The sequence below is a fragment of the Oncorhynchus gorbuscha genome, linkage group LG02, assembly GCF_021184085.1.
Source record: "Oncorhynchus gorbuscha isolate QuinsamMale2020 ecotype Even-year linkage group LG02, OgorEven_v1.0, whole genome shotgun sequence".
In the NCBI taxonomy this organism is placed as follows: Eukaryota; Metazoa; Chordata; class Actinopteri; order Salmoniformes; family Salmonidae; genus Oncorhynchus; species Oncorhynchus gorbuscha.
Genome location: NC_060174.1, coordinates 83898744 through 83922779, shown reverse-complemented (window position 1 = coordinate 83922779; position 24036 = coordinate 83898744). Strand labels below are relative to the sequence as shown.

Below are 24036 nucleotides of genomic sequence, written 5' to 3'. Positions count from 1 at the left end.
CAACAGGTGTGGCTGAAATAGCCGAATCCACTCATTTGAAGTGTCCACATACTTATGTATATATAGTGTATACTCAACCTTCACATAAGTTCAGTAGGGGAAAAAAGTAAGTTATCCTATTCAGGTCAAACACTTACTGTAGGACTTGATACAGAGATTAAACGGTTTAGGATGTGTTTTTCAAATTAGGACAAAACCTGATTCCTCATCTATGTAAAACTGTAGAGATAAGTCACTGGAGGACCCTTGACAATAGTCACCGAACTGGTCTGGCAGGTGTGAAAACTGAGTAACTGTGGGTGATAGTCCTGTGGGTGATTGTTGGCAACCAACAATACACATATTTGAGGAAGGAAAATAAAGCATTACACCAATCTTGTTGTTCAATGGAACCGCCGATTTGCAAGTCAAGGTCAAAAGGTATGCCATACCAGCAAACTAGCTCAAAACTCATTCCATTAAAGACTACAAATACTAGTACTAGACTACTCTTGTTACAAATACTAGACCAATTCTATTATCCTTCCCCAAATTAATTTCACATGGAGGGTGGAATGATTGGAGTGACCCCTATGAGTATTATGTCCTGCTCAGCATTGTGGAAATAGCTTGAAAGTGCTACCTAAAGTAATTGTATATCTAGTGAAATTGGGTTATCATTTAGTAATACATTCCAGAAGATTATATTGGGGTAAAATACAGCAAATATAGGCCCAATTCTTCCCAGATGTTTATGAAAAATATATACACAAGCATAGTATAAAATAAAATGTGAGAAATGACACTATCACACCACAAGTTTCAAAGTAGAGACATGCATGAAATTAACACCTTGATAATCATATTCATCAGGGCACACTGTAGCAAAAGGTTTTTGCAACGAAAAACAAAAACGAGCAAGTCTTATTTCAAGTTCAGGTAGTCCCTCCCTGTTACAGACCATTTGGTGCCTAATGAATACAACCCAGCTTTGTCATCCTCAATTCAAAGAATCTAACTATAACCACAAGTTGGGAAGAACAGCAGTTACCTAACAGAGGCTTATCTCCCTTGGTTCGCTCTCAGATAATGTCTCAAATCCATGACATTGATCAAAGCTAGGCTGTGTTGCTTGGCTGTGTTGACTTCTGAACTGGTATTAGATGTTGTCCAACCGTTCAATTTCGTCTTGGAGCATGTCTCATGACCCGGAGCCATGAATTCATCTCTTCCCCATGACGAAACTGGGCGCTTCTGCATCATCCTCAGCCTCCCTCTCCTGGTCGTCCTCTTCACTGCTGGAGGAGGACTTCTCAGAATCTAAAGAAAGGGGGCACCAAAAATAGTCAAAATCAGTCTCTTCTGCCATAACTTTTTACCATGACCATTTTCCACTAAGAAACTGTACTGGAACGGGTTTAGAAACGTTAACATCTCTGATCGGTTTCCCAAAACCATCGTTAATAACATTGCACTTGTAATCTAACAAATGCATCAGACCACTCGTAGAACAGCCAAGTGTGTCGTTAGATTATATTTTGCATTCCCAAGTCACTTGACAACATGAGGTAGAAAGCGGGCTCTAGATGACTGTAACTCCTTTTAGCATAGAGATTGCCATTGATGGCTTCCACCATTTAAAAAGTAGTCAAGAGGGTGGGGATTTCTATGGGTTGGGAGCAATCAGGCAATGATCAGCACTAGGGCTGGCACGCTAATTGTACAATTGTGTAACCGACGTGAATGGAAAAAAAGCCGTCAAAATATATTTGCTCAAATTAATGTGTTATCAACTTGATTCAAGTAGTAGATATACTATCCCAATTTCAGTAGTGCAAATTGATAATCGTTTTGCTACCTGAATGCATTTATATCAAACTGTCTCCATCTCCTCCCAACGCACACACTCTCCTTCAAAATGCCCCCATTATCTGTACTACAGTGAGCATAACTCTGCACGTTCTCTGGTTTGTAAAGATGGTAAAATACACCCTTAAAAATCACCACTATGCTAAAATGAGCTACCAAATATCATCTTGGTGAATGTGGACATTTATAAGCTAAAGTCATCAATGACGTTATAAAAACCAAGTCGAGAGCCATGCTAGGCTAGCAAACATCAAGTATGTGAGCAACGTGTATTTATAAAAAAATAAATAAATAAAAACTTTATTTAACTAGGCAAATCAGTTAAGAGCAAATTCTTATTTTAAATGACGGCCATAAACAGTGGGTTAACTGCCTTGTTCAGGGGCAGAACAACAGATGTTCCTTGTCAGCTCAGGGATTTGAACTTGCAACCTTTCGGTTACTAATCCAACACTAACCACTAGGCTACGCTGCCGCCCCGTAGTGGGAGAGTAGACTCCAAAAATAAATACAATTTGCCTAGGCAGCTTGGCTGACGTAGCCTACCAATTAGCCTTGTATATTTAGGTTAGTATACATTGTCAGACGGCTCCATATGCATTCATAATCAATCACCCAGTTAATTAGTGTGTGCGCACATCTGACATTGCAGCTGTAGCACTTGTGCTAATTTTGGTCCGTTTTTGTCAAATTTCAGTCAGAGCAGGAGCCGGAGTCATTCACCACTACCTAAAAGTGGAGAGTCGACTCCAAAAATAATTGATTCCTCGACTCCTTGCCCTTTGACTCCCGGTGTCGACTCCCATTTCTGGGTGTAAAGCTTAGATTTCCCTAAGAATCGACTCCTAGTCAGCATTTTTGCAACAGAGGAGACCGAATAGTGGCCGTAGGCTACTTCAAACATTAAAAACTCTTGCATCTTGCGAAAGCGAGAGGCAGTCAGGCATAGGCAGGTCAGAAATCAGACACTGCACTTGACACATTTATGAAATTGCTTATCCCAGTTACTAATAAGCATGCACCCATTAAGAAAAATACTGTAAAAACTTAAATCCACATTTTAATTGAAAAATTGTTTGTCTGAGCGGGATGAGGAAAAAGGAATAGCAAATAAGTGTCTGCACAACTGATTGGCAACTGTACTGCAATTTGAGAAATCATGTGATTAAATCTACACTATGAAATAAAGATAAATGACAAATGATAGTAAAAAGCTTTGGAGCACCCTAAAATGACATTTTGGGCAAAAAGCTCCATCATTCATTGAATTAGCTGGCTCGTTCATCACAAAACCCACTGATATTGCCAACTACTTTAAATTATTTTTTCCATTAGTAAGATTAGCAACTTAGGCATCACATGCCAGCAACTACAGGGTTCTATTCAATAGAGCACACCACAGCAAAATGCTCTGCAACAAATTGGGTGGCTGTTTGTTATTGGACAATTTTTTACGGTATCTAATTGGTAGTTAGTCTTTTCCCATCGCTGCAACTCCTGTACGGACTCAGAAGAGGCGAAGTTTGAGAGCCATGTGACCTCCGAAACACAACCCTGCCAAGCCAACCGAAAGGTTGCAAGTTCGAATCCCCGAGCTGATAAGGTACAAATCTGTCGTTCTGCCCCTGAACAGGCAGTTAACCCACTGTTCCTAGGCAGTCATTGAAAATAAGAATTTGTTCTTAACTGTCTTGCCTAGTTAAATAAAGGTTGAAAATTTTTTTTAAACCCGAAAGCCAGCCTCACCAACGCGTCGGCGGAAACACCGTACAACTGGCGACCGAAGTCAGCATGCATGCGCCCGGCCCGCCAGGGTTGCTAGAGCGCGATCGGACAAGGCCAAACCCTTCCCTAAGCCGGACGATGCTGGGCCAATTGTGCGCTGCCTCATGGGTCTCTCGGTCGCGGCCGGCTGCGACACAGCCTGGGATCGAACCAAGGTCTGTATTGACGCCTCTAGCACTGCGATGCAGCGCCTTAGACCGCGACGACACTCGGGAGGCCTAGTCCCTCCATGTTTTAGTTTGTTTTTACCCCGGTTGGTGCCTAATGAATACGACCCATGTTCATAGGGCAGGTCTCTCACCTTTAACATTTGCTACTGGGGCTACTGTTTAATTAATAAATGCATTATTATCACTTTAATATGTTAACTCCCTACTTTGTTTTTCACGTATCTCCAGAAACAGTCAACACGTTTGGCTTTTCTCCTTGGTTTTGTGTACGATTAAAAGTGTAGTTGGCTGTACAGGCTTCGCCGAAGGACTTTGTCTCAATATCATGGTTGAAATGACATTAAGCCATCCCTTTTTAATGTTTGTTCAAATAGGTAAACTGTCATGGTCAAAACATATTGATACAACAGTAGCTACGATGGGGAGAAGTCTGTCCATAATAAAGCATTGCTCTGCATTCTTAACAGCACTATCAACAAGGCAGGTCCTACAGGCCCTAGTTGTGTTGCACCTGGACTACTGTTCAGTCGGGTGGTCAGGTGCCACAAAGAGGGAATTAGGAAAATTGCAATTTGCCCAGAACAGGGCAGCACAGCTGGCCCTTGGATATACATAGAGAGTTAACATTAATAATATGCATGTCAATCTGTAAATATGCGGTGGTGGAAATTATGAAATGTAATGCGATGTAGTATTTTAAACTGTATGTAACTGTCTTATGTTGCTGGACACCAGAAAAAAAAAATGGGGATCCATAATAAATACAACTGAAGAAAATGTACTGCTTTAAAATTGAGATGGCCTCAATGGTGCTATCCATGCTGTCACAGATACCATAATGGCAGATAGAAAGTGAACTTCTCTTTGTATCTCTATGCTTTACACACAAGATCTCAGCCAAACACAGATCAAATTGTATATCTGTCTCTTTGTGACCGTCGATAACGTCATAGTTTAATACAAATATGAAGATGGCAATGTTATAAACAAGCAAATCAAGGTTAAAAAAATGTAAAAAGGATCTAATGAAAACCAATGACTGCATTAATGTTACAAGATAGCTTTTATAGGCTACATATTTCAATCATATTAAAATCATTTTCATTTAGTTATTTTTCCAATATTTGTCAGCATTGTGTAATCATTCTAATGTGAGGGTAAGAATGTGAATAGAGAAAGCTGATCCGAAGGCAGTGTCGACTTCTTTCGATCCTATCGATATTAACATACACAGAAAAAAATTAGGAACACTTATTTCCATGACAGACTGACCAGGTGAATGCTATGATTCCTTATTGATTACACCTGTTAAATTCACTTCAATCAGGGTAGATGAAGGGGAGGAGACATGTTAAAGAAGGATTTTTAAGCTTTGAGACATGGATTGTGTATGGGTGCCATTCAGAGGGTGAACCGGCAAGACACTAGATTTAAGCTCCTTTGAAGGGGGCATGGTGGGTGCCAGTCGCACCAGTTTGAGTGTGTCAAGAACTGCAACACTGCTGGGTTTATCATGCTCAACAGTTTTAATGGCAAAAGGGGATGTAGTGCAACTCAATATTAGGAAGGTGTTCCTAATGTTTTGTTCACTCTGTATACAACAACACACTTAAACCTTGTTCACACTGCAGGCCTTAATGCTCAAAACAGTTTTGTTTTTCAAATCCCTTTTGGAATACTGACTGTCCGAACAGAAAAGACATTGGATTTGTGTGTTCAGACTGTAGTCATTTGCGGACATTGCTACGCTAGTTGTCATGGTAATGGCAGGTATGTATGCAGTGGCATAGGGTCATTGGTGGTAGTGCTTCTCACTCAAAAGTTGTGTGGTAAGCTAAGATGTCATTGCCTGCCATTGGAAGTATCCCAGTTGCTTTGAACGTTCAAAAATCATCGTGTATAAAATATGACGAGTAATGTAAGATATGTAAACATTATTAAAGTGGCATTGTTTAAAGTGACTAGTGATCCATTCATTAAAAAGTGTCCAGTGATTGGGTCTCAATGTCAGCAGCAGCTTCTCTGAGTTAGTGATTGTTGTTTAGCAGTCTGATGGCCTTGAGATAGAAGCTGTTTCAGTCTCTCGGTCCAAGCTTTGATGCACCTGTACTAACCTCGCTTTCTGGATGGTAGCTGTGTGAACAGGCGGTGGTTGTTGTCCTTGGTGATCTTTTTGGCCTTCCTGTGACAATGGGTGCTGTAGGGGTCATGGAGGGCAGGTAGTTTGCCCCCAGTGATACGTTGTGCAGACCTCACTACCCTCTGGATAGCCTTGCGGTTGAGGGAAGTGCAGTTGCCGTACCAAACTGTGATACAGCCTGACAGGATGCTCTCGATTGTGCATCTAAAAGTTTGTCAGACTTTTGGGTGATAAGCGCTGTTAAGCTTTCTTCACCACACTTTGTGTGGGTGGACCATTTCAGTTTGTCCGTGGTGTGTATGCCGAGGAACTACATCTCCAATGCACTTCTTTATAAACTCACTCACTCACTGAGTCAGCATATAGATCAATGTTATTTGAGGCTGACCGGACCATATCGCGGCCAACGTGATCAAAAGAATCTTGAAGCGTGGGTTCCAATTGGTCAGACCAGCGTTGAATGGTGCTAGTCACCGGTACATCCTATTTGAGTTTCTGCCTATAAGACAGTAGGAGCAAGATGGGGTCGTGTTCGGATTTGCCGAAGGGAGGGCTTTGTATGCATAGCGGAAGTTAGAGTAGCAATGATCAAGTGTATGACACCCAAGCGTAGTGCAATCAATATGCTGATAGAATTTAGGTAGCCTTGTCCTCAAATTTGCTTTGTTAAAATCGCCAGCTACAATGAATGCAGCCTCAGGATATATGGTTTCCAGTTTACATAGAGTCCAGTGAAGTTCCTTAAGGGCCGTCTTGGTGTCTGCTTGAGGGGGAATGTACACAGCTGTGACGATAACTGACGAGAAATCACTCATTTGTTTGTAAAGTTTTAACAACCTAGTTGACTGTTCAGAAGAGTTGCATGGCCAGGAAACAGATTTATTTATGAGTGGTTTGAAATTTGGCTGGAAATATCTGATTCCAAGTGCTCTTTGGCTATTCAGACTATAGGAAAAAAGATCAGATTTAAATATGCAAAAATAGAATTTGAGTCACTTCACACTGCCAGTGTGAACAAGGCTTTAGTGAGCATTCTCTACGTGCTAGCCTAGCAGTTAAGAGCATTGGGCCAGTAACCAAAAGGCCGACACATCTGTCAATGCGCCCTTGAGCAAGGCACTTAACCCTAATTGCTCCTGTAAGTCACTCTGGATAAGAGCTTCTGCTAAATTACTAAAATTAAAATATTTTTTGGGAAACGCATGTTACATATTTGTCTGTAAAAAACAAAACAATGCATCATTAAAACACTCATAGGCTTAAATTCCATGCTATTGGGAAACCTAGCCCTGTTCTGTAGCACAATATGCAAGTACAATTTGGCTCTTGCACTGCCCTTACAAAAAATATTGCAGTCAGAGTGTAGTATAACTGCAGTATGCTGCAAATACCGCATCCAAAATACGTTTACTACTACGTTTTAATTACTACTGCAATTACTGTGTCCAAAATACCACAGTCGACAGCAGTTACTGCACTTTTACTGTGGTTTCAAAAGTTTTTTTTTTGTAAGGGTGGCCATAGCAAGACGAGTTGTGGACTTGCTCTTTGTCACACTTCTGAACATCTGAGGGGAACATGTTTCAATAAAATCCATCACTTAAATGTCATTTTTTCCTTTTACCTTCACCTTTGTTGGCATCCTGCTTGGCTTTTTTTGCCATAAGCTTCTTCTGCTTCAGCTTTTCCCTGAAATACACATACATATGTGTAACATAAACCATCATCAGGTATACAGATTACAGCAGAGAATCAAAGAATAAAGGCCATGTATGCTCTATACATTTTTATTTTATTTAGCGGGTCCATGATTACTGCACCAACCTTTTCTTCCTGCGTTTGGCTGTTCTTTCATCAGCTGCCTGTTGGTTATCTGACACCTTGTCAAGATAGTCCAAATCCATCTTTTGCTGCAAGAACATTTTATTATTAAAAATCTTAGTGGTTACCCCCACCGCTTGAAAGAAATTGGTTCCCATGAGAAACGATGTGGTCGGGTGTCCTTGGGGAGCCCGTAATAAAAAATGCCCACCTTCTCAGTCATCTTGTCCAGGAAGTCCTGTCTCTGATACTCTCGCCTGCGAAGGTGTCTGTACACATGGAATTCTCCACTGCCAGCTCCTGCACTGGAGCCTGGAGAAGATTCATTACATATCTCATCAGTGGGTTTAAAACATATTGCTTAGGCTTTAGTGTTTTTGATAAATGCGTCCATACGCCTCTCTTGCAAGGGTTCGCTCTACTATTTGGACAGCAAAACAAGGGAATCGTACATGCCCTTGCCGCTACCTGAGAATTCACAAATTCATCCGCCAAATTGCAGGCTTACCCATCACATCCCGCACAAACTCCGGAGGAGCCCGGGGGTTCCATTCTTTCGGTCGGTCTGGGATAGGAGCAGGTTTATCCTGCAAACATACGTGAGTATTCATAGATTTTTACGATAAATTAACTAAATACTTGCTATAGTCACACTGTTCTATCTACCGTAACGTTAAGCACATATTCGCTGGTGCTAATGTCGTTAGCCTGGCTAGCTGTGGAGATAAACATGTGCCATTTGAAGATATCCTCAAAGGCCCAAACCTCCCCAGCCACTTACAGGGTTTCTCATCAATCTCTCCAATTTCAGGCGTTGCTCCTCTGCTGGAGTTTTGGCTATAATCAAAGGCTGCGATTCCTTTCCTGGCTGTTTCCCTGGTCTCCCATCTTTTTCCTTGATCACCGCCATCTTTCGAATATGATGTTTGTCTTCTTCTACATTGATTTGTAAGTACAAGGTTTAGCACCGCCTAGCGTACTGGTGGGTGCATTCCTGGAAACGATACATTAGTATTGTGCTAAATTGGTTATTATTTTACTGTTGGTATATTAGGCAGGCACTCATAGAAAAACACAATGAACGATGTTCTTTCAAAGTAAGGTAGTTGATTTACCTTGCAGAATGTTATTCTAAAGTAGCACTTCCTTGAGAAAGTTGTAATGCAGAAGTCTTGATAGGCCAACAGGGGGCACTCCTCCCCCTAGTTCAGGGATCATCAAATACATTCACGTGGCCGATTTTTTAAAATTTATTGAGCGGATGGTCAGGGGGCCGGAACATAATTAAAAATAATTTGTAGACTTGCTTATATTTGTATACAATCACATATTTTTATTTAACCTAGGCAAGTCAATTAGTGCCTGCCTAATATCTCAACAGGAACAGTGGGTTAGCTGCCTGTTCAGGGGCAGAACGAGAGATGTGTATCTTGTCAGCTCAGGGATTCAAACTTGCAACCTTTGGGTTACTAGTCCAACACTTTAACCACTAGATGACCCTATTGCCCCATATCTCTTGATTGTGCATGTGAATACTTGGAGCTGGTGTTTTTAGAGTATTTTATGTCCAACAATTTACAAAAATGTAATTAAAAATAAATGTCAGCTCAGAAAACTTGGGGACCAAGTAAAATGACCCACAGACCAAATTAGGCACGCGGGCCGCCAGTTGGGGAACCCTGCCCTAGTTTAATCGGCCAATCTTCAGTTTCTACTACCATTTGTGGACATAAATTAATGATATGTACCCACTGATTTTTGAATAATATCTAATTGCGGCCATATATATTGGCACCCTTGCACTTAATTGTAAAAAAAAAAATATTCTAAAATAAATTGAAATTGATTATTGGATTTTCTTGTTATTGGATTTTTAACATTACAGAAATAAATATATTTTTGTAAAACATTTATTGAAATTCTCAAACAATCAAACATGGGAAGTTTTGATAATGTTGTGGGGTTGCTTTTCTGCCTCTGGTACTGTGGAACTTAAACATGCAAGGCATCATGAAGTCAGCAGATTATCTACGGTGAGATCATAAAACAGCAGTTGATGGAGAGCACTCCTCAAACATTGAAGAATTAAAACAGTTTGCTGGTAAAAAAAAGGGGGCCAAATCACAAAGGTGTAGCAAGCTCATTGATGGCTACAAACAAGTGTTTGTTTGCAGTTATCATGGGAAAAGGCTGTGTAACCAAGTACTAGCTCCGGGGTGCCAATAATTATAATTTTGTCCATGCCATTTGTCTCCATTACAACTTAAGTTTACAAAAAATACAATTTGTTCTGCAATGTAGAAACTCCAATAACAAGGTGTTATTCATTATTATTTCAACTCATTTTTTTAGAAGAAGTTGGGAATTATTTAAGAAAGGTGCAAGGATGGCAATGAGCTTTAGTGAGCTTTAGCCTCATGAGCTTTAGTTCAACAGTCATACCCAAATAGAACCCAAAATATAGCCTAAGCTTGTTTTACTCCAATGTTTGTGAACAAAATTACTTACAGTACTTACATCCATAGCTCTGTCTATGAATTTGAGTGGTTGCATTACTCCAGCCCCATCCCTCAGCTTTTTACAGAAACAGTGGTGGGGGCAACGCTTTGTTATTGTTTCAACAGTGGTTTTGCCCCTTTAAAGGCAAAAGCTTGGGAGACTTGGCTTGATCCTGCCTTGAAAAAGATATTCCACAACCCTTTCACCTTAAAAATGACATCCCATTTATTGTGACAATGTAACCAACTCCCCTACTTGACGCATGATTTCTTTGTTGGCCATTGTTCAACAACTAATGCTTGTTGGGCATGTTGGCATAAGATGATGCATTAGCATCACCCAGGAGAGGAGCGAGCGTAAGGTTAGCCTTAAAAAAATAACGCCATTCCTTTCCATAATAGCAATATTTTGTTATATTTAGTGTTGTTTTCCTAGTCAGACTTTGAACATCAACATCATGCACGTTGTTCAGTACAGAGCACCCTCACCTATCGATACCAAAGCCAACACACAATCGATGGTCTCTGTTATGACAATAAGCATATAACAACTCTCATGCAAAATACTCTGAATGCTCGAAGCCACAGTGTTACAGAGTTTCAATTAGGCTTACTTTCAGTCCCTCCAAGAGCGGCAATTACGCAAGGCAAATATGATACACACTCAAAATGCATCAACTCGTTGCATCTGAATTAATTAGACTGGTTACATCCTAAACAGAGAGCAATAGGGATATTTCCCCCCTTTACACATCAACCGTAGGGAGAATGTTTATGTCGAGTCAACCAGGCAGATATAAACACATTTGAACTCCCAATAGGCACACATACACCATACACACTTACTGTGTGTGTGTGTGTTTGTTCATTCCTGCGTTTGTGTATACATGTATGCTTAACAGGTTGAGGGAGGTCCGGAAGCAACAGGGGTGGTTTCTCCCAGTAAACTCTGTCTGAGCTGGTTTGTGAATGCACTCGAAGACCCCCTCAATTAATGTCAGCCCATATTTTAATAGGCTGTGGCAGCTCTCACAACAGCTCCCTGACTAAAGTGGACACTGTACTCACCCCTTGCTCGGTTACCCCTCAGACCCCCCAACCTCCCATAGAGTTTCTCTCTAGGGTACAGGACTTGTTTATGCCACTCGCTCTGCGTGGCATTCTCTGGAGGCGTTGTGTGGGCTCTAGTCAAAATGATTTCATTTTCCCTATTACACCCACAGCATCTTAATGTCAGCAGGGATGTGCCAGTTATGTAACATGTAGCACACTCACGATGGGATGTTTAAAACATGCAGATGGGTGCCAAATTGGGGATTAGCAAGCAAGAGAACATCAGCCAGAGAAAGGGAGACTGAGTGAGTTGGACTATATGTTGTTCTACAGCCCCCTGTCTTTGGGGTACAGGGGCTTATGTTAATTTGATACGGCTCTCGTGAATTTGACATTGATCGGCCCTGCCCCTTCCTCTCCTCAAATTCAGTTCTAACTCAAACCACTCACCAGATAGACCCTGCTAAAAGATCAAAGGCGGATAACTGTCTGGACAGAACATCACAGCTTCTCCCTGTGTTGCCTTTCAACTGACCCTGTCTTTCGTTGGGTCTTCACTTGACTGAACTCCCCTCCCCCATCAACCCCTACAGGGGCATTTGATAGGGCTAATAAGCAACATAAACAATCGCACGCGCACACATTGTTTTCACCTGATCCCATACTGTGAATAGTTGAAGGGAAAATAAATATTTCTGCCTTCATTAAACATCAAACATCCACCTGACTTAAATCTCTATACTGTACATAGGAAAAAGGCAAATCTGCTTTCATAGATCAAATTTATCATTCAACTATGAAATATAGCTGATGATTTTTATGGTGTGTATGCAAAGGATTGGAGCTGGAGTTAAGCTTCAAGGAAATTGAAAGCCCACCTAATCACTGTGCCAAAACATTTCATTTGCATTGACTGGGTTACTATGGTGAAAATGGTAATTATTCCACACATGACCACGTTTTATAAGATCACATCAATGTTAGGGTGTGGTAGGTTAAGACTAGAGCAAAATGCTGCATTCATTGTGCTCTAATGTAAGTCAATATCTCAAACCTGAAGTATTTGCTGTTCCTGATCAGTCCATATTTCTAACATTATCAATGCTGCTTTCATGAATTCAAAAAAGAGTATTTCTTCCTAATAAACTTAGCAAAAAAAGAAAAATCCCTTTTTCAGGACCCTGTCTTTCAAAGATAATTTGTAAAAATCCAAATAACTTTATAGATATTCATTGTAAAGGGTTTGAACACAGTTTCCCATGCTTGTTCAATGAACCATAAACAATGAATGAACATGCACACGTGGAACAGTCGTTAAGACACTAACAGCTTACAGACGGTAGGCAATTAAGGTCACAGTTATGAAAACTTAGGACACGAAAGCCTTTCTACTGACTCTGAAAAACACCAAAAGAAAGATGCCCAGTGTTCCTGCTCATCTGCGTGGACGTGCCTTAGGCATGCTGCAAGGAGGCATGAGGACTGCAGTGTCTGTACTGTGAGACGCCTAAGACAGTGCTACAGGGAGACAGGACGGACAGCTGATCGTCCTCGCAGTGGCAGACCACGTGTAACAACACCTGCACAGGATCGGTACATCTGAAAATCACTATGATCACTTGGCTACATAGCTGATGCCTGCTGGACTGTTCATTTAATCACTGTACTCCATTTTGTTTATTTTATATATCTGTCGGCCCCAGCCCAGAACTCGGGCCCTGTGTGTAGTTAACTGACCCTCTCTGCCCATTCAATGCCATTTTACCTGTTGTTGTCTTAGCTGATTAGCTGTTGTTGTCTTACCCGTTGTCTTAGTTAGTTCTCCCAATCAACACCTGTGATTGCTTTATGCCTCGCTTTATGTCTCTCTAATGTCAATATGCCTTGTATACTGTTATTTAGGGTAGTTATCATTGTTTAATTTTACTGCGGAGCCCCAAGTCCCACTCAACATGCCTCGGATACCTCTTTTGTCCTATCTCCCACACATACTGTGACGGCCCTGAATTTTTCTGAACCGTCTCAGTGCAGCTCCTTCCAATAGGGCGCTTTCCCTTTAATTCCCAATTAAATAGCCAGTATCAGCTGCGCAAAAGTGGGGGTTTTGTGATGGAGACGTGACTGAGGATGTGTTCAACCCTCAGTTCCCCTATTCCGTTTGTTTTGTTGCCGTTAAACGTGTGTTTTGTAGCCTAAGAGAGTTTACCCAGGATCGGATCCACTCTTTGCGTCCCTGGACTACACCTCTCCGTTCTTCGTGGCCTTTCTCCGCTGGAGATCTATTGGCGGATTGGATTGTCTGACTGACCGACTGACTACCACCTTTTTGTATACGGTATTTCATTTGTTTGGATGTGATGTATACTGTGATTTGTGTAGTTGTAGTTGAGGACTTATTAAGAGTGATACGCTTTAAAGTTCTGTGGTAAACTTATTGTTCTATTGATGGTATGATTAATACTGGGTTTATGCTACACGGAATGAACGGACAAACATTGCGTGCCAGAAGTCACTTGAGTTCCCTGAACTCTACCGGGCAGGACTCTTTTTAGGCCCGATGTACAGGACATTTCTGGAGGAACCAGAACTCATTGTGTTATATTATTATGTGTGTGTAATCATTGATGTTGTTAATACAACCCACGCAAAAGAGTATAGTTGTTTTTGAAGTTCTTTCCAATGTTTTAAGGGTTTATGAAAAGTTTATTTCCATCCTGACTTTTACATAAGTCCTTTGTATTGGTGTAGACTTGACGGACCAGATGGGACTCATTCCCACCCAAACTAAAAGGAGAAACCAATGTTTTCTCTGGTAGGCACAACCTACCTGGCACCCCTATAAATAATAACCTCAAGTCAAAACCGTTACAATACGGTGACCTCATTTAGCATAACTAGTGCCTCCAGAGATGCAACCTCTCATTGTCACTCAATGCCTAGGTTTACCTCCACTGTACCCGCACCCTACCATACCCGTCTGTACATTATGCTTTGAATCTATCCTACCATGCCCAGAAATCTGCTCCTTTTATTCTCTATCCATATCGCACTAGACAACCAGTTTTAATAGCCTTTAGCTGTGCCCTCATCCTACTCCTCCTCTGTTCCTCGGGTGATGTAATGGCTAACACAGGCCCTGTGTGTCCCCAGGCGCTCTCATTTGTTGAATTCTGTAACCATAAATGCCTTGGTTTCATGCATGTTAACATCAGAAGCCTCCTGCCTAAGTTTGTTTTACGCACTGCTTTAGCACACTCCGCCAACCCTGATGTCCCTGCCGTGTCTGAATCCTGGCTTAGGAAAGCCACCAAACATTCTGAGATTTCCATTTCCATCCACAACTACAACATTTTCCATCAAGATAGAACTGCCAAAGGAGGAGGAGTTAGCCTGAAAAGTTCTGTCATACTTTCCAGGTCTATGCCCAAACAGTTCGAGCTTCTAATTTAAAAAATTAATCTCTCCAGAAAAGTCTCTCACTGTTGCCGCCTGTTATATACCCCCCTCAGCTCCCAGCTGTGCCCTGGACACCATATGTTAATTGATTTCCCCCCCATCTTTCTTCAGAGATCATTCTCTTAGGTGACCTAAACTGGGATGTGCTTAACACCCCGGCCGTCCTACAATCTAAGCTACATGCCCTCAATTTCACACAAATCATCAAGGAACCCACCAGGTACAACCCTAAATCCGTAAACATGGGCACCCTCATAGATATCATTCTGACCAACTTACCCTCCAAATACGTCTCTACTGTTTTCAATCAGGATCTCAGCGATCACTGCCTCATTGTCTGCAACCGTTATGGGTCCGCGGTCAAACGACCACCCCTCATCACTGTCAAACGCTCCCTAAAACACTTTTGCGAGCAAGCCCAGGTATCCTGGGAGGATATTGACCTCATCCCATCAGTAGAGGACGCCTGGTTGTTCTATAAAAGTAATTTCCTCACTATCTTAAATAAGCATGCCCCATTCAAAAAAATGTAGAACTAAGAACAAATATAGCCCTTGGTTCACGCCAGATCTGACTGCCCTCGACCAGCACAAAAGCATCCTGTGGCCTACTGCACTAGCATCCAATAGTCCCCGCGATATGCAACTTTTCAGGGAAGTCAGGAACCAATACACACAGTCAGTTAGGATAGCTAAGGCTATCTTTTTCAAAAATAAATAAATTGGCATCCTGTAGCACTAATTCCAAAAAGTAAAGTCCATGGAGAATAAGAGAACCTCCTCCCAGCTGGCTGCTGCACTGAGGCTAGGGAACTGTGTCACCACCGATAAATCCACGATAATCAAGAATTTCAATTTCTCTACAGCTGGCCATGCTTTCCTCCTGGCTACCCCAACCCCGGCCAACAGCTCTGCAACCCCCACAGCTATTTTCCCAAGCCTCCCCAGCTTCTCCTTCACCCAAATCCAGTCCCTCATGCAGCAAAGCACCACCACAACATGATGCTGCCACCACAACATGATGCTGCCAACCCGGTGCTTCACGATTGGGATGGTGTTCTTCGGCTTGCAAGCATCCCTCCTTTTCCTCCAAACGTAACAATGTTCATTATGGCCAAACAGTTCTATTTCTCCAAAAGGTATGATCTTTGTTCCCATGTGCAGTTGCAAACCGTAGTCTGGCTTTTTTATGATAGTTTTGGAGCAGTGGCTTCTTCCTTGCTGAGCGGGCTTTCAGGTTATGTCGATATAGGACTCATTTACTGTGGATATAGATACTTTTGTACCTGTTTCCTCCAGCATCCTCACAAGGTCCTTTGCTGTTGTTCTGGGATTGATTTGCACTTTTCGCACCAAAGTACTTTCATCTCTAGGAGACAGAACACATCTCCTTCCTGAGCGGTATGTTGGCTGCTTGGTCTCATGGTGTTTATACTTGCGTACTATTGTTTGTACAGATGAATGTCGTACCTTCAATTTGGAAATTGCTCCCAAGGATTAGCCAGGCGTGTGGAGGTATACAATAAACATTTTCAGAGTTCTTGGCTGATTTCTTTTGATTTTCTCATGATGTCAAGCAAAGAGGCACTGAGTTTGAAGGTAGACCTTGAAATACATCCACAGGTACACCTCCAATTGACTCAAATTATGTCAATTAGCCTATCAGAATCTTCTAAAGCCATGACATCATTTTCTGGAATTTTCCAAGCTGTTTAAAGGCACAGTCAACTTAGTGTATGTAGTAAACTTCTGACCCACTGGAATTGTGATACGGTGATTTATAAGTGAAATAATCTGTCTGTGAACAATTGTTGGAAAAATTACTTGTGTCATGCACAAAGTAGATGTCCTAACGAACTTGCCAAAACTACAGTTTGTTAACAAGAAATGTGTGGAGTGGTTGAAAAACGAGTTTTACTGACTCCAGCCTGTGTATATAAACTTCCGACTTCAACTGTATATCCATCCTGACCTGCCTTTCTAAAGTCTTCAAAAACCAATTTAACAAACAGATCACTGACCATTTCAAATCCCAACTTCTCCGCTGTGCAATCCGGTTTCCGAGCTGGTCATGGGTTCACCTCAGCCACGCTCAAGGTACTAAACGATATCATAACCGCCATCGATAAAAGACAGTACTGTGCAGCCGTCTTCATAGACCTAGCCAAGGCTTTCAACTCTGTCAATCACAGTATTCTTATCGGCAGACTCAACAGCCTTGGTTTCTCAAGTGACTGCCTCGCCTGGTTCACCAACTACTTCTCAGAGTTCAGTGTGCCAAATTGGAGGTTCTGTTGTCCGGACCTCTGACAGTCTCTATGGGGGTACCACAGGGTTCAATTCTCGGGCAGACTCTTGCTCTGTATATATCAATGATGTCGCTCTTGCTGCGGGTGATTCCTTGATCCACCTCTACGCAGACGACACCATTCTGTATACATCTGGCCCTTATTTGGACACTGTGTTAACAAACCTCCAAACGAGCTTAAATGCAATACAACACTCCTTCCGTGGCCTCCAACTGCTCTTAAATGCTAGTAAAACTAAATGCATGCTCTTCAACTGATCGCTGCCAGCACCCGCCTGCACGACTTACAATATGTGGACAACTACAAATACCTAGGTGTCTGGCTAGACTGCAAACTCTCCTTCCAGACTCATATTAAGCATCTCCAATCCAAAAATAAATATAGAATCGGCTTCCTATTTTGCAACAATGCCTCCTCACGCTGCCAAACGTACTGTCGTAAAACTGACTATCCTACCGATCCTCGACTTCAGCGATGTCATTTACAGAATAGCCTCCAACACTCTACTCAGCAATTTGGATGCAGTCTATCATAGTGCCATCCGTTTTGTCACCAAAGCCCCATATACCACCCACCACTGCGACATGAATGCTCTCATTAGCTGGCCCTGACTACATATTTGTCACCAGACCCACTGGCTCTAGGTCATCTACAAGTCTTTGCTAGATAAAGCTCTGCCTTATCTCAGCTCACTGGTCACTATAACAACACCCGCCCGTAGCACGCGGTCCAACAGGTATATCTCACTGGTCATCCCCAAAGCCAACACTCCCTTTGGCCGCCTTTCCGTCCAATTCTCTGCTGCCAATGACTGGAACGAATTTCAAAAATCACTGAAGCTGGAGACTTATCTCCCTCACTAACTTTAAGTATCAGCCATCTGAGCAGCTTACCGATCGCTTCAGCTGTACAAAGGACAACCGGTAAATAGCCCATCCAACTACCTACCTTATCCCCATATTGTTTTGTTGTTGCTCTTTTGCACACCAGTATTTCTACTTGCCCATCATCATCTGCACATCTATCACTCCAGTGTTAATTTGCTGAATTATAATTACTTCGCACTATGGCCTATTTATTACCTTACCTCCTTACTCCATTTGCACACATTGTATATAGATTTTTCTATTGTGTTACTGACTGTACGCTTGTTTATCCCACTTGTGTTGTTTATTGTCACACGGTTAAATAAATGTGAAATAAAATTTTAAAAACCTGCGGGACAGGAATGCACAATCCCTCCATCAGTGCACAGACTGTCCACAATAGGCTGAGAGAGGCTGGACTGAGGGCTTGTTGGCCTGTTGTAAGGCAGGTCCTCACCAGACATCACCAGCAACAACGTTGCCTATGGGCACAAACCCACAGTCGCTGGACCAGACAGTACTGGCAGAAAGTGCTCTTCACTGACGATTCGCGGTTTTGTCTCAACAGGGGAGATGGTCAGATTCTCTTTTATCGTCGGACTGACCGTTACACCGAGGCCTGTACTCTGGAGCGGGATTGATTTGGAGGTGGAGGGTGTCACAGCATCGTCGGCCTGAGCTTGTTGTCATTGCAGGCAATCTCAATGCTGTGCATTACAGGGAAGACATCCTCCTCCCTCAAGTGCTACCCTTCCTGCAGGCTCATCTTGACATGACCCTCCAGCATGACAATGCCATACTGCTCGTTCTGTGCATGATTTCCTGCAAGACCGTAATCTCACTGTTCTGCCATGGCCAGCGACGAGCCCGGATCTCAATCCCATTGAGCACCTCTGGGACCTGTTGGCCCGGAGGGTGAGGGCTAGGGCCATTCCCCCCAGAAATGTCAGGGAACTTACCCTTGGTGGAAGAGTGGTGTAACAGTAACAGTAAAAACTGGCAAATCTGGTGCAGTCCATGAGGAGATGCACTGCAGTACTTAATGCAGCTGGTGGCCACACCAGATACTGACTATTACTTTTGATTTTGACATGTCTGTGGAACTTGTTCAGTTTGTCTTAGTTGTTGAATCCTGTTATGTTCATACAAATATTTACACGTTAAGTTTGCTGAAAATAAATGCAGTTGACAGTGGGAGGACGTTTCTTTTAGATGAGTTTAGATTAAATTGGCAGGGACAAAAAACACTGGGAGAAAGTGAGCATGGGTACTTATCTTTTTAAATGTTATTATTTTTACCCCGTTTTCTCCACTAATGGTAGTTACAGTCTTGTCCCATCGCCACAACTCCTGCACAGACTTGGGAGAGGCAAATGTTGCGTCCCGCCAAGCCGCAGTGCATCTTGACACACTGCTCTTTTAACACAGAAGCTAGCCACACCATTGTGTCAGAGGAAACACCGTACAGCTGCCAACCCATGTCAGAGTGCTTGCGCCCGGCTGCCACAAGGAGTCGCTAGAGCACGATGGTACAAGGACATCTTAGCTGGCCAAACCCTCCCCTAACCCGGACTATGCTGGCCCAATTGAGCGCCGATTCTCCCGGTCGTGACCCATCCTGGGATTGCACACGGATCTGTAGGGACGTCCCTAGCACTGCGATGCCTTAGACCGCTGTGCCACTCGGGAGGCCCAGCGCATGGGTACTTCTAAAATAAAACTCCTTGCCCAAAGACATAGAGCTAAAGGTTAGAAATTAGCTATTGACAGAGGGCAATTTTGTCAGATAAACCACCAGTGACAAAAGCTGTTGTTGACATAAAATGTTGCTGAAGAGCGCAGGAAACATTCCTTTTTTTGACAAGGCCTGTGGTTCTACTACCCATTGTCAAGCCTTGCCCACTCTGTCCAGCCACTGTGTTGCCCCTGGGGCCTGTTAGAGAGAGCACAGGAGGCTGATGAGACTCCAGATGACCCATGGAGGGGGTGAGTCAACCGAGAGATGACCAGGCTTTCTGCGTGTCGCCTGCAGGGAGTACAAGGCCAACGTCTTTAATTTACAATATACTGTAGGCTTAGCATTGTGTGTATTTCTACTTTGTGTTAAGATTTTATCATGTTGAATGATGTAGGCCAAGCTTAAATAATGAGGTCAATGAATTCATAGTAAGTGATGTAAGTATTGTAACGAATCAATGTTGTCTCTCATTTAGTTTGCTTCACCACACACAGCGCCGACTCTGTTTTTTTTCTCCTCACGCAATCAGGTCACTGGCAGTTCAGTGTCCAGACATCCATACAAGTAGACATTTACCTACTGAGACGCCATGATCTTATTCGGAGCGGCCTGCCCCAGTCATCTTCATACGCCACACGCATTCGTACTGAGACATTGCAGTGAAATACACAACAGGCAGAAAGGAGAAATTGACTTGACTTGAGTGTTATATAGTGCTCATTTTCAATGGAATACACACGGATACATTTTGACATACACTGGGTATTTTGTAGAGGCGCTTGCCACCACAATCCACTGATATGAAAAGCTGTAGGCTTTTCATGTCAATAGTATTGTTTTTGGCTAGTGAAAAACCACCACATTCAATTAGATGTACTGTAATTCACATTCCCATCCATTTTCAGGAAAGATGCATGAGTATTCAGTTACCTTGGAGGGAAGAGAAAGATACTATACTGGACAAAATGCTAAAAGCTTTAGTTGTGATTCTGAAACAGAATGGAAACCCCACATTGATATGTACACCATTCCCTTTCACAAAGACTTTCTGTGATAGCTGCTGTTTATTATCATTAGGCCTAATATCTGGGTTAGAATTCAAATCCACACTGTCACAAGTGTTAAAACACGAGTAACTTCAGTACTCCCAACATGAGCTGAAAGGCCTGGTAAACAATTAATGTGGGCTAAATAAAGTCCCCTAATTCTAGGCCCTTAAGTCACTTATGAGCTCTGTACAATCTTATTGCCATAATAACATATTGAGGACATAGGGGAAGACTTGTTCGTGACCACAGTGAAGCCATGGTGGTTTCGCTCTGGCTTGCCCTGGCAGGCTTCTCCTATGAGAGGGCACAAGATCTGAGCTATAAAGTTCACCCTCACCTTGGAGCCTTAAGCAATAAGGCCCGATGGGGTGTGGTATATGGCCAATATACCACGGCTAAGGGCTGTATCCAGGCACTCAGCGTTGTGTCGTGAATAAGAACAGCCGTTAGACGTGGTATATTGGCCATACACCACACCCCATCGGACCTTATTGCTTAATTATCCTATTTTCCCCAAAGTGCACTTACAGTATATGCTGGACTGGTAGTAAGGAAATAAATTGTTTCATATTACATCATAACAGTATGTGCTGTCTAAGATCAGCCTGCAGAAGGTTGGCTTTCTCACTGAGATAAAATGTACATGCTCTCAGTTGGGAGGAGAAAAAAACATCATGAAAGATCCTGTGTGGCTCAGTTGGTAGAGCATGGTGCTTACAACACCAGGGTTGTGGGTTCAAATCCCATGGAAAAAGTACAAAAAAATGTCTGTACACACTCTGGATAAAAACATTGCTAAATTACTAAAATGTAAATGTAGTTTCTCATTTATCAGAATAAATAAACAGCCTTTGTTGCTGGTCATTTCAAATAGTAAATCATTTGTTTGTGAAATAACACACACTGTTTGTGAAATAACACAGAGTTTGGTGCTCTTCAATGTTTATTTGTGACGGTAATCAACTTCGTCTGAGAATTACATTTACATTTAAGTCATTTAGCAGACGCTCTTATCCAGAATCAAATTGGTGCATTCACCTTATGACATCCAGTGGAACAGAATCTCATATTTTGGTGACCTATCCTAGGTATTCCTTAAAGAGGTGGGGTTTCAGGTGTCTCCGGAAGGTGGTGATTGACTCCGCTGTCCTGGCGGAATCTTGGTGACCTTTTAGAAAATGTAGCCCTATTTGGGAGTCGGGCCAAAGATCACAATGACTGTGTTTCCCCATATCCACTCCACTCTTATTAATAATAAAAATCCATGTGACAACACCATTTTTTGAAGACCATCTACACTAAATATGCATTTGAAAAGGGAAGCTGCATAAACACTGCCACATATCGTGTTCTTGGTTAATCTTTGTGTTGCAATTTCAGAAAGATGGCTTGGAAATGGTTCCAAAGATGCATAAATATGACTGTATTGCTTGGATCGCACTATAAAACAAGTAACAACAAGGATTTAGGTTAATAATAAAAACCATGATTTGGACTTTATTGATCATCAGCAAAACGACACCAGGCCATTTCATAGAAGCCTTGCAATTCTCAGTCGGATGGATGGACAATGGGGTCCTTTATGACAAGCTGGAGACACTAGTCCATTTGTGACATTTCCTTATCATAGCTGTGCTTTACAACCCTGTGACGCCCTGGAAGTGTAACATTCAAATAAAAATGAAAACCATGCCCTGTTTCATTTACTCCCTTGCTTTCAACTACTCTTATTCCGTGCTGTATGGCTTCTGGTTATATCCCATTTTAGGTATGTTTACGTTTTGTGTCATGGATGGCGAACATATGTTTCAGATCAATTCCACAAAAGCTTCAAAAGCCATCTTTGCGTGCATGAGTCTGGTAGCCACTGTTTGGTTCCATGTCGAGAGACCTCTAGGGCCCATGCCTCAGTTATCGGTATGGAGGCTCAGGCTGGTGAGGGGCGGGCCTATAGAGCTGCTGTAACCGCATCGGTCTGGTTGACCAGCCTCCCGGTAACTGTCCAATGACCCGTAGGTTCACAGGATGCCCATGTCCAGGGAGCGGGGCACTGGGGCTCAGGATTTGGGTCTGGCCCGGCTGGGAGTCCAGCGGAGGTAGACTGGTGTGGGTCAGGGCAGATGCCGAGGTGGTGGAGGAGGATGGTAGGGGGAAGTGGGGAAGCAGGATGGCGGGGGTGAGGCCGTAGCGGAGCTGGAAGACCCGGGGCGGGCCCTGGGCCATGAAGCCGTTGGTCCTCTGGGGTTCCGGCTTCTCATCCCGCATCTTGTCCTCTCGCTCCTCTGGCTTTTTGGGTTTGCTGGAATTCCGTTTGGCTCGGTTGAGCTCCTGGATTTTCTCGGCCTGAGCACGGCGGATGTGGTAGCTCTTCCTGGAGCTTTGGAAGGAGTCCAGAAACCCCTCCAGGGGCACGTTCCCCTCCATGAACTTCTCCAGGAGGTCCTGCAAAGCAGAGGCCCACAAATAAATGGGTATCAGGAGACAAGAATTCAAATCAAAAGGATTCCCAACCCCTGGGAACAGTTCAAACACAGCCCCACATGTAAAAGTAGATTTCACAATAACTTGTGTTTTTCCATTAATACAGTGTCCACCACACTTCCACTGGCACAGCCCTAGAATGATTGTAATCAGTCTGACCGGCAACTGTGCCCCCAGTCATGGGGAGCAGATGGAAGACCCATCTAGCCCAGTATGGGGGGAGTGAATAATTCATGACAGTCTAGTCTGCACAGCCCACCTCCCCAAACACTCTAACCTCTGTCTGAGCACAGCCAATGGAAATTACTAAATTAACAGGCTACTAGCTACGCACACGAAAAAGGCTTGGGTCATTACTGTGTCTCTTCCATATCGGAGCAGCGCAAATGGTCCCCACAGTACCCCCATAATTGCCCTGGACACTGTTTCTTTCTTCACAGTTGCCAGCTGTAGAGGGCTTGACATAATCAACACTATGATATTACCTTCAGCCTCTGGGGCTGAAATATGGCGTCTTCAACAGGGAGCCGCTAAAGATAGTGTGGCGATACATAAAACCAAATGGTGTTAGAAGGCTGGAACACACAAAAGGACCCACCCTTACTGCCATACGTTAGAGAAATAGATTGTGTGAAATCCATCTAATAAACAAATGGCCTGAGGGTCGTCTATTTTTGAGAGACCCATGTTTTTTCAGTGCTGGCTAAGAGCCATCACTCAACACAGTCCTATTATGATGAGGGTCACCCAATCAATCAGGCTGACTGCTGACCTAACAACTTTGAGTCATGGAGCCATCAATCGGGGTTGTGTGAGGTGGAGG

At 42.9% G+C, this 24036-nt stretch overlaps 2 protein-coding genes across 3 annotated transcripts in view; both read right to left on the bottom strand.

Moving 5' to 3' along the window:
• Nucleotides 1-713: 713 nt before the first annotated feature.
• LOC124011439 (PRKR-interacting protein 1 homolog) lies at nt 714-8704 on the bottom strand. Of its 2 annotated transcripts, none has more exons than XM_046324819.1 (6): nt 8546-8704; nt 8273-8351; nt 7976-8076; nt 7768-7853; nt 7568-7632; nt 714-1299 (listed from the first exon to the last, which is right to left on the bottom strand). In XM_046324819.1, the coding sequence occupies exons 1-6, from the start codon at nt 8672-8674 to the stop codon at nt 1202-1204; spliced, it is 558 nt and encodes a 185-aa protein (XP_046180775.1). In that variant the 5' UTR covers nt 8675-8704; the 3' UTR covers nt 714-1201. The 2 variants fall into 2 exon arrangements, with proteins under 2 accessions (XP_046180775.1, XP_046180786.1); XM_046324830.1 differs by having other exon boundaries at nt 7574-7632.
• Nucleotides 8705-22196: 13492 nt separating this feature from the next.
• LOC124011433 (vacuolar protein sorting-associated protein 37D-like) overlaps nt 22197-24036 on the bottom strand; it is a 54621-nt gene continuing 52781 nt past the window's right edge. Inside the window, exon 4 of the mRNA XM_046324805.1 lies at nt 22197-23174. Coding sequence (XP_046180761.1) covers nt 22644-23174 — 531 coding nt within the window. The 3' untranslated portion in view covers nt 22197-22643. The remainder of the gene's footprint in view (nt 23175-24036) is intronic.